This window comes from Notothenia rossii (genome assembly GCF_949606895.1).
Source record: "Notothenia rossii genome assembly, chromosome: 4".
Taxonomy (NCBI): domain Eukaryota; kingdom Metazoa; phylum Chordata; class Actinopteri; order Perciformes; family Nototheniidae; genus Notothenia; species Notothenia rossii.
The window spans coordinates 67,011,716-67,032,161 of NC_136902.1; the positions used below are offsets into that span (position 1 = coordinate 67,011,716).

General features: G+C 45.0%; 1 protein-coding gene across 3 annotated transcripts in view; it reads left to right on the forward strand.

Moving 5' to 3' along the window:
* LOC307036118 (alpha-2-macroglobulin-like) overlaps positions 1-20,446 on the forward strand; it is a 63,447-nt gene that overhangs the window by 11,630 nt on the left and 31,371 nt on the right. For all 3 annotated transcript variants that reach the window (XM_079676139.1, XM_079676140.1, XM_079676141.1), the window contains exons 4-12: positions 6,309-6,361; positions 6,733-6,753; positions 7,215-7,377; positions 7,466-7,550; positions 7,647-7,776; positions 7,892-8,009; positions 8,158-8,267; positions 8,371-8,538; positions 8,787-9,014. In XM_079676139.1, coding sequence (XP_079532265.1) covers positions 6,309-6,361; positions 6,733-6,753; positions 7,215-7,377; positions 7,466-7,550; positions 7,647-7,776; positions 7,892-8,009; positions 8,158-8,267; positions 8,371-8,538; positions 8,787-9,014 — 1,076 coding nt within the window. The remainder of the gene's footprint in view (positions 1-6,308; positions 6,362-6,732; positions 6,754-7,214; positions 7,378-7,465; positions 7,551-7,646; positions 7,777-7,891; positions 8,010-8,157; positions 8,268-8,370; positions 8,539-8,786; positions 9,015-20,446) is intronic.

Here is a 20,446-nt window from a genome sequence, read left to right on the forward strand (position 1 = left end):
GATATAACCGTTGAAATGATACATGAAATGCTAGCCACCAACAATGATGATTCACAGATTGAGTAGATGAATGGTTTTTCTCATTCTGCAATGGAATGCTAGAAGCCTTATTGCAAATGGACAAGAATTCAAGACCTATATATATATCAGTTAAAAGAAAAACCAGACGTTATTTGTATTCAAGAAACATGGCTGAAGACTCATTTGGACTTCATAATTGGGGGATATACTGCTATAAGACAAGATAGAAATGATGGCCAGGGAGGGGGATGTGCAATCTTTATCAGAGAAGGCATGTCTTATAGTAAGCTAACTTTTAAGAACAGACATGATTTAGAAATAGTGGGTGTAGAAGTTTGGATTAATAAAAGGAAAATTAGTGTCCTGAATTTTTATAATCCATGTAATAAACTCAGAATAGAGGAATTAGACAGTCTTTGCCAAGGAAATGAAATAATATGGTGTGGTGATTTTAATGCACATAATACAATGTGGGGAGGGAGATCAACAGATTACAACGGACAGGTGGTGGAGGATTTAATGGAGGCAAAGGAATTAGTTTGTTTAAATAATGGGCAAGGTACAAGGATCAATTTTAGAGATGGAACAGAGTCTGCGATCGACCTAACTCTTGTAACAAGTGAATTAGCTTCTGGTAGCAGTTGGGAAGTAATGACAAATAACAGTATTGGGAGTGATCATCTTCCAATTATAATCAAGTTTGATATAAATCATGTGGTTGAGCTAGACGGTATCATGAGATGGACTTTTTCTAAAGCAAATTGGGAGATGTTTGCTAAATTGTGCGATAATGAATTGGATCAGATTGATATGGCAGAAAGTATTGATGAAATAAATGAGCAATTTACTTCAAATATAATTAAAAGCGCTAATCAAACTATTGGGAATAAAACTGGGAAACTTGGTAAATGTGTTAAGATGGTACCGTGGTGGAACAAAGACTGTAATGATGCAATCCGAAACAAAATCAGGCTGTTTGGAAAGCTAAGAAAGACACATTCATTACATAATTTATTAGAATATAAAAAGGCACAGGCTCAGGTAAGGAACATTGTTAAAAGAGCAAAAAGTGAGTGTTGGAGACGATTCTGTTCAAGTATTGGGAGAACTACACCATTAGATAAAGTATGGGGAATGATTAAGAAGATGAGGGGAATAAGACATCAGAGTAACCTGCCAGTATTAGAGATTGGAGGGGAAGTTGCCACTGGTGCTTTGGAGAAGGCAGAAATTCTAGCTGAAAATTTTGTTAAAGTTCATTCTTCGGAAAATTTGACAGAAGAAGGTAAGATCAGGAGGCAGGAAGTGTTAGATGAACATCCTAATGAATATGAAGAAAGACATTCGTCGCAGAGTGTTGTAAATATACCTTTCTCTATTCAAGAGTTGAGAAGAGGATTAAGTAAGTGTAAAATGACTGCTCCTGGGAAAGATAATGTATGTTATATAATGTTGACCAAATTAAGTGATTTTGCATTAGGAAAGCTGCTGGAGATGTACAATAAGATCTGGGAGAAAGGGAAGCTGCCAATAATATGGAAAGAGTCAGTCATTATTCCTATTAGGAAACCTGGGAAAGATCCAACCAGTCCAGGCAGTTATAGACCTATAGCTCTGACATCACACTTGTGTAAAGTTATGGAAAGAATGATAACAGAAAGGCTAACATACTACATTGAGAAAAATGAACTAATGACTCCTTATCAGAGTGGGTTTAGAAGAGGGCGGAGTACTTTAGATCCACTGCTGTGCCTGGAGTCTGAAGTCAGGAAAGCCCAAGCGAACAAGGAGTGTGTTGTAGCTGTATTCTTTGATGTGGAAAAAGCTTACGATATGATGTGGAAGGAAGGATTATTAATAAAACTGGACATTATGGGTCTGGGAGGTAATGTATATAATTGGATTAGGGATTTTTTGTTTGGCCGTGCCATCAGAGTCCGAGTTGGCAAGTCATATTCTCGAAGGCATGAAGTTGAAAATGGAACCCCGCAGGGGAGTGTCATCAGTCCTCTTTTATCTTCTATCATGATCAATGATATATATACACAAGTAGGATCTGATATTGGTAAGTCACTTTTTGCAGATGATGGAGCTATTTGGAAAAGGGGCAGAAATGTAAAATATATTGTAGCTAAGATTCAGGAAGCCATTAGGGAAATTGAAAGCTGGTCTCTGACATGGGGGTTTAGATTGTCGGTGGAAAAAACTGAAACTTTATTTTTTACGAGGAAAAGGATAGGTGAGGAGGTTAGGTTAAAACTTTATGGACAAGATCTAAAGAAAGTGAAGACATTTACATTTCTGGGAATATGGTTGGACGAGAGAGTCACATGGAGTACTCATATTGATAAAGTCGTAGATAAATGTAAAAGGGTTTTAAATGTTATGAGGTGCTTGGCAGGCACTAAGTGGGGGGCTGATAAAGCTGCTTTGAGGAACGTATACACGGCCTTAATTAGATCAGCCATAGAATACGGACTAATAGTGTATGGGTCAGCTGCATACTCTTCTCTTCAAAAATTAGATAGAGTCCAGGCACAAGCACTAAGGATATGCTGTGGGGCAGTAAGATCTACACCAGTGTCGGCACTTCAGGTAGAGGTCGGAGAAGTACCTATTTCTTTGAGGAGAAAGCAGTTAATTGTTCATTACTGGGCAAATCTACAGGGTCATAAAGATACTCACCCTACTAAACAAACTGTACAAACAAGTTGGGAAAGTAACAAAATAAAAAAAGAAAGTTTTTGTTTTTGTGTTTCGGAAATATGTAAGGAATTCAAAGTTAAGGAATGGAATATTAGTCCGACGGTGTTGTTATCAGCTGTTCCACCATGGTTGCTACCTCAACCTATAGTAGATTTATCACTATTGAAACGGGTACATTCAATGAAAAACAAATTAAATGTACAGGCTTATGTGAACACTGTTCTACATGAACAATATGGGCACTTTATAAAAATATTTACTGATGGATCCAAAAATCCAGAAAATGGTCTAACGAGTTGTGCATTTTATGTTCCTGAGTTAAAAGTCAAAGTGGGAAAGCGTACAAGTGATCACATTGCAGTATATACAGTAGAGATGATGGCTATCTCTCTAGCACTTCAGTGGGTAGAGGAAATACAGCCAATGCGAGTGGTCATTTGCTCTGACTCCAGTGCAGCTCTGGAGAGTATAAACAACTTCTCTTCAGAATGTCGTCAGGATATTTTACATGAAATTTTACAAAGCATGTTTAGGTTAGTTCATCTGGGAATTGTTGTTCAATTTGTGTGGGTTCCAGTGCATGTGGGCATTAGAGGGAATGAAGTAGTGGATCAACTGGCAAAATGTGGTTTGAAAGCAAACCAGATTGATATTATGGTACCCATCAGTAGAGCAGAAGTCAAATCTTTTACTAAAGTGGTTATCAAGCAACAATGGCAAAAACTATGGGACAGTAACACCAAAGGAAGACATTTATATCAGATACAAAGGGAAGTAGGAACAGGAAGCACTTGGGGGAGTAGTAGAAGAGAGCAGAGCATCAACAGCAGGATAAAATTGGGACACTCTGGATTAAACTCATCACTGCATCTGATTGGAAAACATCCAAATGGCAATTGTGATGGTTGCCAACAACCAGAGACAATACATCATGTATTTTGTAGCTGCCCGGACTATAACAGACAAAGATTCATTCTGAAAACTGCACTGGAACAACTCAACATCAAGGACATGGATTTCAAGGCAATATTTGAAAGTAAATCAAGAAATGAAGCAAACAAGCTGATCTTCAAATTCCTCAAAAGCACTGGTCTGAGGACAAGGATTTAGTATGAACATTTAATAACTAAACAGTAGGTGGCGATATATGCTCCAAGTGGAAGCGATTCGCCATTAAAGAGAAGAAGAAGAAGAAGAAGAAGAAGGTGAGTGGAGGTTGAGCCGGGAGCCAGGAGTGACAGCCACCACGCACACACAAGAGAGAGACGAACGCTAGCTCCGGTCCTTTTTACTGTGGACTCGATGTCCTGACAGGCTGGTATTTGTGCAACCTGCACAAACACAATACTGCACCATGATTACAAATGGTGAAATACAATGTAAAACTACCGAAAAATACCAGCTCCTTAAAACACAACCGCTCTACTCAACGCAACTCTACTATACCCGCGGTCAGAGGCGGAGATGTGTCCCCTGCGTGATGTAATATGACGCGTTTGACGTATGACCTTAAAAAAAGCCGTTTTTAAGAGCAGAGCTCAAAATTGCTCCTTTCCCTCTGAATTCCTGCCCTTATGTCTCGTAAAACATATCAAATCCTGCATTCACTTTTTAAATTGTAATTTTCAAGCAAGTTTAAGCATAAATGTCCCCACACTTGGATATTATAGTAATAAAACACGTTTACTGTAGGCCTATTTATAAAAACAAAAAACGTGTGAGCTAAATTAGTTGTTTATTTCATCACCAGCTTTGTACTTCGGATCCACTACCACTTTATTGAGATCTATCATTACCGGATGGATGCCAGAAGCTATGCACGCTGAGCTTTACTTCTTGGGATATTAGACATTTTCCAATCCTTATATTAGACACATGAAATAACGTAAAGTTGTACGTTTGATAGAAAATTATATGATTTCTGAGTTGACTGAAAATCAGTTTTCACCCTGATGTTCAATAGGACTTATAAAACGGACAAGTCAAATCAAGCAATCTGATTGGTTCTTAGCCGTGATATACTGAGCGTATACCACGGGTAGAATTGTAAGTTACTTTTCACAACAAGTCAGTATCCCTCCGCGTCTGAGAAAAACAGCATACTGGAACAAGAAAGCAGCGGAGAAGTAATGGGGCAGAAACCCTCCTTTTTACGCAGCGGTCCAGACATAGACATCAAACGGCAAAACATATTCAGTGTGCAGTTCCTTTGGCATTAGGGCAGGGATATCTAGATACTTTCCAAGGTTTGACATAATGAATTTTGCTTATTTTAAAGCAAGCAACGATCTTTTCAAATCTGTAATCAAAGAGGTCCGCAAAAACGCTATCGACCAATTGCTTGATTTGGCCTGTCAGTTTTATAAATATATTTATATTTACATTTCTTCCGTTACGAAACAAACTTACAAAGCATAAGATGGAAACATTTAAGATGAACTTCGACCTCCGAGGTGGCCTTACTACGGAGGAGTGAATTGAGCAGTAACTATCTCCAGAAAAAAAAGCACCTAAACGACGACATGCAGAGCTACGTGAAGAGCAGGTAGAGTAGACCAACTGGAAAAGTACCACCATTCAAAAGCTTTCTGATGCAGGTCTTGAAACAAAGCAGAGAAATTATGACCGTTAGTGGCCACAGGTGCGAAAGCTCTCTCCAGAGCTACTGGAAGCCGAATCTCAGGGACCGGAGAAAGTGGAGCAATATTCTCGCCACGCCAAGCAACAGCCTAGAACAACCTCAACAAGTAACCACGTAAGCCATGCTACTGATGCTGGACAGTTTTTCAGTGGGTGCACAATAAATGGCAACATACAAATGAATGTAAATAAATAGCCAAATAATGGATCAACGCTCTCTGTAATATGTTTGCTAGCTGTTAGTGTTGTTGCATAGCAATCACCTCGCACTATGTTTCGTGCAGAAGGCAACGGAGGGACTATTTTATTTTGAACATCATTATTTACTAATAAAAACTATTTAAATTAGAGTGTGTATTTTTCTTTCATATTGCCACACTTGGTAACCGTTTTACCGTCGGGCCGAACCACGCCCCTTAGCTGTGATATAATGAGCATATACCACGGCCTGTCGTGAGCTATTGCTTAAATATAATGCTAATTTCCAGATGTATTGTATTTTGTGCTTATAATGTGACATGTCTTCATACTTTATTGTTCAAAAAGGTTTTTATATTTCTCATACCGCCTGTGCTTCAGCACCTCTTTTACCCTCTGTCTAAAATGCTCAGAAGGAGCTCATTCCCCTTGCTAGATAGCAAAGCTAAAGTTTATAGCAGCTCTAATATGCAGCTTGTAACCGTTAACACACTTGAACAGATTTCAAAGTGTTGTGAACAAAAAAGTGGTACATAGTGACATCATTATGTTCAGAAGAAAGAAAAATGAGTACAATTGAGGCGTTTCAGGCAGAGGAGTGTGTGGAAGAAAAAACTCCCTCTTGAGGGAACCCCTGTTACATACTATAGGAGAGGGACAACTCTACAAAGCATAATATGGCCTTTTAATACTGTTGTAGGAGAGCTGTAAAAGCTTCTTGTAATCTGTCTGCTTTTTATCAGTGAAATTCAGAGTCATCTCACTGGATACCAAGATGAGACCTGCCAATCAGATGGTGAGTGTTAGAAAAGTCCCTCCTGAAATGTCATTCCCAAATTACGTTTTTAGTGATTATGTTTAATAATGCTTCGCGTTTCAATTTGTGCCTCATTTTGAAACGTTTATAGCACGTATATCCTTTAATAAGACAGTGGAACTAATGTTGAGATAAAATTGAACTGTTTATCACTTTTTCTTAAAACTGTAAATCAGAATTACATACTCTGAGCAACAGTATGTCTGTCACACATATTGAACATAAAAGCTAAAGTCTGAGGTTACAATGACGTGCAGGTATTCTCCTATAAACTGACTTTCTTTTGGACCCTGTATGATGAAAACAATACAACAAAGCTGGTCCCTTAACAATTATTTTTTCTTTTGCAGTATAATATCATCGGAATTGAGGTAAGACTACAATGATGTACATAAAAAATACATGAAATAATATAAACATTTTAAACTATTATTATATTTGGTTAAGTTGGGTCAGAATACCTGAAAGTAATTTGGTCCAGTTTTACTTATTCCCGTTTAGAAAATGAGCATGTGCACTAAGCTGTCTATGACATCAATATTTGAGTGTACCGCCCAAGCTCTTAGGAATGACATAATTAAATTCTGATAAATTGTGACAAACAAAAACTAATTAACAACTTAGAACAATCTAAAATAAAGGCCGCAATTTTTCTTCTTATTTGTCCCTTATCCTTAAAATATCACGAAGATTTAGTATGACAAAAAAACCGAGCTATTTCTGTACTGCCTTTTAATGGATTTCATTTGAAGTAGATTTTTTCTTTTATTTGCTCTGCACCCTACATCCTACTTTCGTCAAGTTCTTTTCATCTACTTTATTTATTTAATAGGACGCTAACAGGAACAGGATTGGACAGTGGCTGAATGAAACATCCGATAGTATATTGCAGCTTTCTTTTGCCTTGAACTCCGAGGCTCGTGAAGGATCCTACAAAGTTAGTGTGTCGACCGGGTTTAATAAAGTATATCACAGCTTCAAAGTGGAGAAATATGGTAAGGTATTGTTTTAAGCCATCCATTACAATACATTAATAATATTAATAATGAGGCAAGAATGCTAATGATCATATTTTGTCCACAGTTTTGCCTAAATTTGATGTTAAAATAACTGCATCTGACAAAGTAAGTATTGATCAGGAAGAAATCAAAGCTAAAGTTTGTGCAACGTAAGTTAAAGCTCTTTGCTAATTTCATTAAACATTACATTAAAGTCCGGTGTACTGAGTTTTAACAACCCTTTTCTTCTTTGTCTTTCCAATAAGGTATACATATGGACAGCCGGTGCCAGGCAGTGTTAACGTAGAGATGTGCAGGCCTTTTAAACAATTTGTTATATTCACCCTTGACAATCCAGAGGGAATATATGCTCCATGCTACAAGGAGACAAAGCAGGTACAGTTTTTGTAGCGACACTCTGCTCTCCTGAAGAATAGGTCTTTTCTGATGGCCATTTCTTCCCTTTTCAATTTATTTCATTGTTATTGATCTATCTTATTGTGCTTTCTAGACGGACAAGAAAGGCTGTGCCACTTTTATCTTCCCAATGTCAACCTTCACAAAAGTTGCCCAAAAGTTTCTGCTAGATAAGTTGAAACTCACTGCTCAGATGGAAGAGGAGGGCACGGGCAAGTATTTTTATATATATTTGTATTTTGCTTCAAAATATATTTCTATACATTTGATATATATTTATATATATTTTAAAAAGTGATTTAATCTGGAATATGACATACGGAAGATGTGATTTTCTTAATATGGAGCATCCTTCTACAGGTATTTCACACCAACAAGAGAAGCGTATGGATATTTCATATGTTGTTGGAAAGCTGTCCTTCACTGACACACCCAAGATTTATGACCAAGGATCAGTTGTGGAGGGAAAAGTAAGTGCATCTTGTCTTCACTTCTTTAGTGTCATGCAACTGAATGGCACTGTACTGTATATACTGAAAAAAATTCTCAGTAAAAACCACTTTGTCTCCACAGGTTAAAGCAGTTTATTACAACAATACACCAATTGCTGACATGCCGGTCTACCTGTTTATGGTTGAAAGGTGGTCAGCACGTTTGATACAGAATCTCACTACTGACAGCAATGGTGTTGCCCCTTTCTCATTCAGCACAGTTAACGTAAATGGGAACATCCGTATCCAGGTAAGAAGGAAATAATCAAGCTTCCCACAATTATAATTCACATCATAACACTTAATAACCAACAATAAAGATGTATAAAAGAAAAGCTGAAACCTAAAATGTTTCCCGATATAATACAATTGACCAAGGTGGCCATATTACATGTAGAAGTGTTGACTTTCTTTACCTTAACCAATATTGGTTAAGGTAAAGACCAATATTTACATTGGTCTTTAACAATATTTACATTGTTCTTTTCTGTTATCTAGCTAAGCTTGACACCAGCATTGGTCCACCACCATCATAGAACGCCATACTATGAGGCTGGACATCACACAGTTTCATTGGCCCAAGTCTCTTCTCCTGATACTAAAACAGTCAGCTTCCTGGAGGTGAAGAAGAAGGATAAACCACTTCCCTGTGAAAAAGAAGAAGAAATCTTTATTCAATACACAGTAGTTGGAGAGGCCCAGGGCTCAGTGGATATGATGTATCTCGTAAGTAAAAATTTCATTTTTGGGGCTGTCAAATCAAGTTTTGTTTATATAGCACATTTTTAAAACGATTTTTGGTCGAGCCAAAGTGCTGTACATACAGTAAAAATACTTTGCAATAAAGACACTTTACAACAAATACAACAGCACAGTTTGTGCAGAATATCAGTATGAAAAAATGACACCCTCTGTCCTTAGCTTAGACCCTCACATTGAACAAGGAAAAACTTCCAGAGAAAAACCCCTCAGTTTAAAGGGGACAATGGGAGAAACCTCAGGGAGAGCAACAGAGGAGGGATCCCTCTCCAAGGACGGACAGACGTGCAATAGATGCCGTGTGTAAATCGAAGAGATAATACATTTTACAACATAGGCAGACCAAATGTTTGGAAATGCATGTGTCTATAATAAGAAAATTAATCAACGAGGATGTCAACAATCCTGTGGGAGCCATCAGGGAAGTGGTATGATGAGAGTCAGGCAGGACCACAGTGACAGGTTCAGCCACGCCTCGAAGTCCAGGACTCAATCCATTGATAAACTAATGTCATTGATATTAATGCTCGCAATTGATTTGGAAAACTTTAACCAAGTTTGGAAGTGGCTAAAGCTAGATGTATTGCACTTGCTGTAGACCACTAGATATCAGTAAGCAGTGAGCAACTAGTTCAGTGTAACAGCAAACCTAATCCATGACAAATAGCAACTGCACTTGTTCGCTTTAAATGTGGTGTGTAGCATGAGTAGCTTATAGCAGATTTAATCATTTATAACAATATTGGATTGATGATAATAACTTATTGATGATAGTATCCCAAAAGTATGTAAGTTCTATATTATTTGCTTCTGAGAAGACTATAGTTGGACAGTAATTTCTGAAAAGCAATACATATAATAACTTAATTACAGTGGCGAGCCGTGACTTTTATGCCACTCCAGTTTATCATTGTAACTCAATCTTGAAAATGACTCAGTTAATAATTTCACAACGATGTCATCACTGAAGTGAGCCATCATGAACGAACTTATGCTAATCATAAATCTATCGATCATAAATCTATCGATTAGATTTATGATAAAAAAATTATAAACGTAGGGTAGACATGTGGATATTATCCGGCTGAACAAAACGTGCATTTATCTAACAGGTTCGTTACACAGACCTTATTTCCAGCTATTTTCCAAAATCCTATGGAGAAATCCCATTGCTTTTTTGTTGAGGGAAACCGAGCGCAGCTTACTTCCGGGTTTTAAGATGCGTCACTGCACCACTTTATACACATGTATAAACCTCACAGCGGGCGGAACTTGTCATAAAGTCTGCGAAAATAAAGCCCACCCATTTAGAGGGAAGATATGATTGGTCAATTGTACTGTCATTTGACATTACTCTCTCATTGAGTTATAACTGGCCCTGATGAATTTACAGCAGGGCAGTAATACCTCATTCACACCAACGGTGCTATATTTCACACAGGCTCCGCCCTCTACTGGACTCTATGGGTACTACTCTCTATCATGCTGTGCGTTCTTTCACCTACTGAGTTTACGTAAACGTAGCCGGCCAATCGGGGCGAGCCTACCTGAATGCACGCGCAGGCCCACAGTATATAAAGGCGGCTACACCCGCCGCCCACTATCGTTTTTTCTCTTCAGACGAGCTGACAACCAAAGAGTTAAACGAAAGAAGATTAGAAGAAACGAAAAATTGACTCACCATTACTGGAAGCTCGGCCATGCCCCACCTGCCCTGGTTTGATCGCGGGCGCCGATCTCCACCACCTCTGATTAGAGTGTTTGGGGGACCAGGATACGGCCGAGGCCGTGCCATTCACGTTCGCCATTCCAGCGGGGCGGATGGCTCCTTTTGCCGTTGTCGGGCACTTCCGGGTCCGGTACATGGAGGTCCACCGCCCGGTGATGACCATGGCGGCGGAGCGCAGATGCTCCCAGTAGGCAGCAGGCTGGGCAGGGAGCTGAAAAGAGCTCTGCCACTCTACCGCATGACAGGGCGACTGCAAATAAACAAGGGTGTGTTGGGCATCTCGCTCATTGCTGAAGATGCCCCCACCTCACCATATCAGAGCGATTATTTGTAGCTTGATCGTGGCTGCCGCCGTTGTCTGCCGTGTGATATCCCGGTGAGGGATCACGCCGCACTTTCCAAAAGGACCGTGTTGATCTCCCGGACTGGGAGCCCCCCGTGTTTACGGAAGGGCTCTTTGGATCGATCTCCTTGGTCACGTGGGTGAGGAGTAGTCGCAGCGTGGCTGCTTCTTGCTCATCCCCAGAGGAAAGAACGCTGTCCCACACTCCCCGCCCCCTTTGTAAACTCCAGTATAGGAGCCAGCAGGTGGGCGCGTGCACGTGAGTGGAATAAACCGAAGTGCTGTCAAAACACTGCGGTTTCAAGAGAGAGTGATGTGTGTGTGAGAAATGCATTCAGGGAAAACGATTGCATTTATCCCATAGTAAGAGTCATCTCTCTCCACATTTCCACTTTTCACCATAATGTCCGTTTCAAAGAGACGGCATTAGGACAGAGCCGCGGCCCCACGGGAGCGTGCCGCGGTGCGTTCAAGGACCTCAGTAGAAAATCTGCCCTTTTCTTTGTCAGCCCCCATGCCAAAACTCCCTTTTTTATGGAAGGTTTGGCAGCGGAGTAGGCCACCAGAGAATACTACAGCTTCTTAGCTTTGGCTCCATAGCTGCTGGCATGTCCCCTGAACACAGTTTTGTGGGGAATGGAAACCCCACAAAAGCTGTGTACTGACAGAGTAGAGGGACAGGACGCTGAGACTGGGTTGCTCACTCCAGCTTTGCAGCTTCCCTCCTCCATTCAGGGGCAATAGAGAGTCAAATCTATCATCCTGGGAGGAGATAGGTTTCCTTTCAACAGGAAGTCGAAAAGAGGCCCTGTTGCAAGAACGGTGGGTTACGTATTGTAACCCTAGTTCTAGAGTGATGTGTGTGTGAAAAATGCATTTAGTAAAAACGATGGCATTTATCCCAGAGTAAGAGTCATCTCTCTCCACAATTCCACATTTTCCCATAATGTCTCGTTGAGATCGGCAAGGCCGCTTTCATACGATGTTAAGTGGACACCCATTATGAGGCGCGGCCCCCGTGAGAGTGGCCACGGTGTGTTCAGGGACTCCAGCAGAAGAACAGTGGGTTACGTAGTGTAACTCTAGTTCTAGAGTGATATGTGTGTGTAAAATGCATTCAGTAAAAACGATTGCATTTATCCCAGAGTAAGAGTTATCTCTTTCCCCATTCCACATTTCCCCATAATGCCTCGTTGAGATCGGCAAGGCCATTTTCATACGATGTTAAGTGGACACCCATTATGAGGCGCGGCCCCCGTGAGAGTGGCCGCGGTGCGTTCAGGGACCTCCGCAGAAGAACAGTGGGTTACGTTGTGCAACTCTGTTCTAGAGTGATATGTGTGTGTAAGATGCATTCAGTAAAAACGATTGCATTTATCCCAGAGTAAGAGTCACCTCTCTCCACATTACACATTTCCACATAATGCCCGTTTCAAAGAGACGGCATTATGAAGAAACATAATGCCGCGATTGGTTTACAACCATTGACCTGAAGATCACTTACTTTCATGGCGAAATTGCTCCAAAACAAAGAAAGTATTTGCGTTTTGCCTTCCAGGGGGTAGCCTACGAGTACAACAGACTGACGTTCGGCTACTCCCTATCCCCACGCACGTTCAGCTACGGCGCTTTACCCGCTGCGGGACCATGGCATGAGGGTGTTCTTTTATCTGGACGACCTCATAGTCATGGCCAGGTCCAGTGAATGGGCAATGTTTCACACAGCCCAATTGATCCTACACCTAACCAAGTTGGGTTGAAAAAGAGTTGCGGTCAATTGGAAGAAGAGCTCCCCCATACCTCACCAGTAGGTAGAATATCTGGGGGTGATGCTCGATGCAGGCAGACTACATGCCACCCTGACAGAAAGCAGACGGTCATCCCTGCTGCGGGCAGTCTGCAGGCTGCGTCAGGGGGCGACGGTGACAGCTTTGATCATCATGCAGACTTTGGGTCTCATGACGGCTGCTCACTCCGTAGTGCCACTCAGACTCCTGCATGCACGTCGCATGCAGAGGTGGTTTACCGGCCTTCGTTTAGATCTCAAGACACAAACCACATCTGGTGACCATCCCCCCCTCAGTAGAGAGCAACCTCCGATTCTGGGGGTCCCCAGAGAATCTGCAGAGGGGAGCTCCACTGGGGCAAGTGACCTCCTATATCACAGTCTTCACAGACGCTTCAGTGACAGGATGGGGGGGGACGTGCCTAGAGAGAGCTGTAGGTGGTTGCTGGCCTCAGACAGAGGCTCGGCACAGCAACCTCCTGGAGCTGCAAGCAGTGATGCTGGTCCTACAGCACTTCAAACCCTTAATACAGGGCAAACATGTGCTAGTGAGGAGCGACAACCGCACCACAGTGGCGTACATCAACAGGCAGGGCGGAGTCCACTCAATAGCCTTGTTGACCGCAGCAGAGAACCTGTGGTTGTGGGTTTCACAGATTGTGTTGTCTCTAAGGGCCCTGCACATCCCGGGACGGGAGAACGGGGGGCCGACCTCATGTCAAGAGGCGGACCCCTGCCAGACGAGTGGAGGCTTCACCCGGAGGTGGTGAAGCAGGTCTGGACTCAGTTCGGGAGATTAGAGGTGGACCTGGTGGGACAATCCGCCCTTGGGGGTGGACGCATTTGCACACAAGCAATGGCCAAGAAAGCTGCTTTACGCCTTTCCACCGCTGCACTTTACCCCCCCCCCCCCCCCCCCCCCCCCCCCCCCATCCATCCTGGAGAGGGTGAGGCGAGAGCAGCTGCCAGTCATCCTAGTGGCCCCAGATCGCCGCCTGGTGCCGTGGTACGCGGGGGTAACACAGATGATGGTGGGCCAGCCCTGGGCCATTCCTCAGGTCTGGGGAGCGCTGTCTCAGGAAGCAGGTGCAATAGGGGCATTACCCACTCTGGGCCAACCTCTCCAGGCTTGGCTCCTGAGAGGGACAGGCTGAGACAGGTGGGGCTGTCTGACAACGTTATTCAGACTATCCAAGCAGCAAGAGCAGAATCCACCACAGCCTTTTACAGGCCGAAGTGGGCGGGATTCCGGCGATGGTGTAAAGGAAGGAGTCTAGAGCCTCTGTTATGCACGCTGGGCTCTATTCTTACCTACTTACAGATACTGGTGGACAGGGGGCTGGCTCATTCCACAATTAAGGTGTATGCAGCAGCCATTTCGTCCTGCCATGAGGGATTTGGAGGCAGGTCATGGCGCGGTTTTTGCAGGGGGTCAGGAGGCAGCGCCAAGTGCACGCCTCCACCCCACAGTGGGATCTGCCGTTGGTGCTCGAGGCTCTGGTCACAGAACCAGTTGAGCCTCTGGAGCTCTCCTCCCTGAAAGCACTGTCATGGAAGACAGCATTGCTACTTGACTTGACTTCGGCCAAAAGAGTGTCCGAGCTGAGCGCTTTAGTCGGTGCTCCCAAGCTGCCTTTTGATCCGGGGTGACCGTAGCGGGGCGACACCCAGACCGAACCCCTCCTTTACTCCTAAAAGCCTAAGGAGTTCGTTCAGGTCAAGGGCTATTCAGTTAGGTGGCTTTAATCTTCCACCCCATATTGAGGCCAGGGAGGCTAAATTGCACCTCCTCGGCCCAGTGCGTGCGCTAGCATTTTATGTAGAGCGCACGGCTGCCATTAGACGCACTGAACAGCTGTTTGTGTGCTTTGGGGATGGTGTGGCTGGAAAAGCTCTCTCCAAGAAGCGCCTAACAGGATGGCTATGCGGGTGCATTATACATGCCTATAGACGGGCGGGGAGAGCCCTCCCCACTGGGGTCCGTGCACATTTTACACGGGCTGTGGCTGTGTCTTATTCAGCAGCGTGAGTGTAGAAGATATATGCACGGCGGCGTCTTGGTCTACGCCAGGCTCCTTCATAAAATGTTATCTCCTGGACATGTCTGGCTCCTTCTCGTCATCTGTTCTTGCCGAGGCAACGCATGACTGGTGAGAGGGGGGGTGGATGTGGGTCAGCAGGTGTCTGACCCCCCCCCTGGACGTAAAGCACTTGTGTTTTCCCATGCTCCTGAGGGACTCGGGAGACATGGTGCGCAATCAACCCCATACAGGGCTGGAGGCAGGCTTGGAGAGCCTTCCTCACTATTGTCCATGCCCACTCTACACGGAGCGTGTGTGAGTGTGGGGGACGTTGTGCACTTATGTTTTCCCATGCTCCTGAGGGACCTTGGGAACATGGTGCGCGGTAGGCTCCAGACGGAGTCTCCGCACAGATCTTTTCCGTGCACACTCTACACGAAGTAAGCGTGTGTGAGTGTGCCTTATCCAAATTGCGGCCCCCACTTCTCTATGGTTACAACCGGATGGGAGGAAGTGGGGATGCAATGGATGTTAGCCAAAAGCCGGTCAGGGACGGTGTGGTGGGTCGATGTTGTTGGATGACAGGGCGTGTATACATCGGGGCTCCGCCCACTGTACCCATAGAGTCCAGTAGAGGGCGGAGCCTGTGCGAAATATAACAGGGGGTTACGTATTGTAACCCTAGTTATATAAGCATCGCCAGGGCCACCAGGGTGGGTGGAGGGGGTCAGGAGGACGGGATTGAGCTGATAACCCAGGGGCACAGCGGAGGACCCCGAAGGGATCTCGGGCGGACGGCCCGGGAGCAAGGCCGGGAAAGTCAGGGGGCCGGGCTCGAGGGCGAAGACCGCGGCTCTCAGGGGGCCGTGCTCGAGGGTGAAGCAGGCGGCTACGGAACAACTCCGGAGGCCGGGCAGGAACCGGAGCCGGAACCGGAACAGGCTTCGGCAGGATCCCCCACGGAAGAGGACCAGGAGTTGGCAGGACCCCCGGCAAGACAGGTGGCGGCAGGACCTCCAACGGAACAGGACATAGGGTTGGCAAGACCCCCGGGAGAAGAGTAGTCGGCGGGACCCCAACGGGACAGGACATAGGGTTGGCAGGACCCCCGGCAGAAGAGTAGTCGGCGGGACCCCCAACGGGACAGGACATGGAGTTGGCAGGACCCCCAGCGGAAGAGTTGTCGGCGGGACCTCCAACAGCACAGGACATAGGGTTGGCAGGACCCCCCGGCAGAAGAGTAGTCGGCGGGACCCCCAACGGGACATGACATGGAGCTGGTAGGACCCCCAGCGGAACCTCCAACGGCACAGGACACAGGGTTGGCAGGACCCCCGGCAGAAGAATCGTCGGCGGGGCCTCCAACGGCACGGGACATATAGGGTTGGCAGGACCCCGGCAGAAGAGTAGTCGGCGGGGCCTCCAACGGCACAGGACACAGGGTTGGCAGGACCCCCGGCAGAAGAGCAGTCGGCGGGAACCCAACGGGACAGGACATAGGGTTGGCAGGTCCCCCGGCAGAAGAGTAGTCGGCGGGACCCCCAACGGGACAGGACATGGAGTTTGCAGGACTCCCAGCGGAACCTCCAACGGAACTTCAGTAGGGACTTGAGTTGGGACTTGAGTAGGGACTGGAGAGGGAACTCGAGAGGGGACTGGAGAGGGAACTTGAGATGGGACTAGAGTAGGGACTAGGGAAGGGACTAGAGAAGGGACTAGGAAAGGGACTAGGGAAGGGACTAGAGAAGCGACTAGATAAGGGACTAGGGAAGGGAACTCGAGAAGAGACTATAAAAGGGACCAGAGAAGGGACTAGAGAAGGGACTTGAGTTAGGACTCAAGAAGAGACCAGAGAAGGGACTAGAGAAGGGACTATGGCTTCTGGGGCCAGAACTGGGTCTGGAACCATGGCTACTGGGTCTGGAACCATGGCTACTGGGGCCGGAACCATGGCTGCTGGGGCCGGAACCATGGCTGCTGGGGCCGGAACCAGGACCGGAACCATGGCCGCTGGGGCCAGAACTGGGTCTGGGACCATGGCTGCTGGGGCAGGAACTGGTTCTGAAACCATGGCTGCTGGGACCAGAACCGGGGCTGGAACCATGGCTGCTGGGGCCAGAACTGGGGACGGAACCATGGCTGCTGGGGCCAGAACTTGGGCCGGAACCATGACTCTTGGGGCTCGGGCTGCTAGCCTGGACTTGCGACTCCTTCTTATAGGAGCCGTTTGGAGGATCCGTGGACCTCCAAAAGCCAGACGAGTTCCAGAGAACTGGGGCAGAAGCAAGGGGTGACCCCAAACGGAACACACCGATGCGTGTGGTGTCATAATGGGAATTGGGAGGCAGGGAGCTAGCATGCCTGGGGCTAGCAGGCAGGGGATAACACACCGAGAGGAAATTCAAAATCCAGCCAGGTAAGAATTCCACCAAGCCTGGTTTCTCCGTAGTCATCTGGCGCGCCTCTGCCAGAGCAGCATCTCGCTGCTGAACCCCGGACGCTCCCCTCCATCGATGAGAGCAGTTAGCCAAATAAAAGGAAAAATCAAATAATTCCTGCTCAAAAGGATCTGCTGGGCCCATATCTGGTTGGTTCGTACTGTTACGGTTGAGTGAAGGAAGCAGGACCCAAATGCAGATATATATATATATTAGGGCCGGGACTTTAACGCGTTAATTAAGATTAATTAATTACACAAACATTAACGCGTTAAAAAAATGTACGCATTTTAATCGCACTTATTTTTGCCCTGCGAAACGTTTCTCACTGGATGAGTTTCAGGCGTACGGATTATACTGGAGCACCAACTAACGTTCATGACTTCAGACAACAACAAACCACAGTGAACAATAGTCAAACATGAACGAAGAAGCTGATGAGACCGCTTTGGTTGGCCACGTGGATGGGAAATTTTGTTTTAAAAAACGCACGGATGGAAGGGTCGATAAGAGCACGGTTGTATGCAAATTATGCAAAAAGGAATTCGCATATCACCGCAGCACATCAAGCCTCAAGTATCACCTCAATGCAAAACATATAGCAGCTAGCGTGGAAGCTAGCGTGGACGTTAGCCCGACTCCGAGTACAAGGACCCACACCATACTGGCCCTCAGAAATCGGGAGCATTTCAAAATGCAAAATTGGGGGGGGGGGGGGGGTGCTAGTGGATCGCCGGAGCTGTTAGATTAACATTAACATGCTTATTGTAGTTGTAAGTGCACTGCCTTGCGGCCTGTAGCACCGTCCTTAATGGACCATATGTGTGGACTGGACCTGCATTTTACAGGAAAGGAGTGAGCAGAGAGTAGAGTAGTTGTCGATTCTCGTTCTGTTTTCTGTGAATATCTGCCTCATCCTCTCAGACTTTGAGTTGCGCGCGCTACTAAAGAGACGTGTTACCATGGAAACCAAACAATGGTGTAGCTGTATTAAAGTCAGAGTGGAAACAGTTGTGTGTAAATCTGATTTTGTCAGAAATCGGGAGAAATGCGGGAGAAATATGACCCCGGGAGGAAACCGGGAGAGGGCAATGAAATCGGGAGTCTCCCGCGAAAATCGGGAGGGTTGACAAATATGACCCACACCCAACCCACACTCAACCAGATGACTGGTTTCAGGGCCAGGATAACTAAGTCCACGTCTGAAAAAATAACCAGCTCACTGGATTGCACTCGACTGTAGACCACTTGGAGTGGTAGAAGATAAGGGGCTGCAAAAGCTACTACAGATTGCATCGTCTGACACACAACATATGAGCTGCCATGCAGAAAGACAGTGACAAAAAGAATCCAGCAGCTTTATGACAATGAAAAGGAAGATAAAGGGAATTTATTGGAGAAAGCCGAATGTGTTGCCCTGACTGGGGATCATTGGACCTCGGTAAGCAATTCAAATTACCTCTGTGTGACGGCAAACTTTATTGACATCTTCTCACTGTTCTCAGGTCAAATATTTATATGTGATTAAAAATGCGATTAATTTCGATTAATTAATTACAAAACCTCTAATTAATTAGATTAATTTTTTTAATCGAGTCCCGGCCCTAATATATATATATTTCAAGGATAATGAAAATAACTCGGACAAAACAGAACACTCACCGGTGAACTCAGTCACCAACAAAAGAGGAACCAACACTGAACACAGGAAGAGACGAGACTAAATACAGGGAGGGGTAATCACGAGACGAGAAACAGGCGGGCAGGGGAGGAGAAGGGCAACAGGTGAACAAAATCAGACAATTAGACACACCAGGAAAACTAACGACAGGGAGGAAAAACACAGGGAGAGGGACCAGACAATACCCAAAGAGGAAAACATGACAGGGAGAACCGAACAGCAAAATAAACCCAATACAAGACATACAAAATTAAAAACGTGAATCGTAACACAAGAATCGTGACAAATCTGGTCTTCCGAAGAGGTACAGAGGAAGCTGGAGCACAATCGGCCATTGTTGTTGTTGTTGTCGTCGGTGTGAGGTGTGAGCTGTGAGGGGTTTCCGCGCGGTTTGGCTTTATGAAGCAGGCACGCAAACGGTTACGTCATGACGCAAACGATGACGCAATGACGCAGCACCAGTCGGACTCTGGGCTGTGTGAAAAGAGCCGGAGCTAAACCGAAGAACCGGTTCTGAACCTGAAAACCTCTAGCACGGAGCTTGAACCGGAGTTGCGTTGGTGTGAATGAACTCGCAGAGAGGGCCAGACAAGCTTCTTTCATTTAACCCTTCACATTCCAACAGAACTGAACAGGCAGATTTGAAGGATTTATTTATTTGGAAATATTATTTTAAATACAATTAAATCAAGTTATTTTGGTAAAACTAATGAAAAATAGGCTATAACAAAATAAATATTAAAAAAAAAATATTTGGAATATCTTAGGGTCGGCAACCCCTGGCACCGTAACCAGTGGCACACTAGGAATAAGTGGAATAAATGTGCAAAATATTTAAATTGTATTTTCGGATCCTGAACGAGACCGCCGTCAGGGCGCGTCTCCCCGTTACCTGCATGCAACGCAGCCCCGCTCTCCTTGACTCCAGGTGACTTTCTGCCGCTTTCCTCCGTGCAGTGCTGATCGTTTCACCACAAAGGAAAGCACTTTACAAATTGCAGTACCCATAAGGAGCTGTACAAATGCCGCAGTTTTTGCGTGGCTGTGTCTTTTGTTGAAAGGCCAGTGGCGATCTGCTCATCTCTCATCGAAATAATATGCTACAAAGGGGCGGACTGGCCATCTGTGTGTTGAACTTTCGGCTCTCTGTCGTCTCCCAGGGCAGAAGCAACAAGCTTCAGGTTCAGTAACCCACTTTAGCTTAAATGACTGGAGAGAGGCGAGCTCTTCTGTTGCTGTTGCGTTTATTTAGTTGTTCTTCTGTTTCACAAGATACATCACAAACCTCTGTTTTTTTGCTGCCTCGTTTTTACTTCCCGAAACATACACACGCTTGGTCACTCTCGCTCTACCATCCACACACACACATGCACATGCACACGCAACACTCCTCTCTCTCTC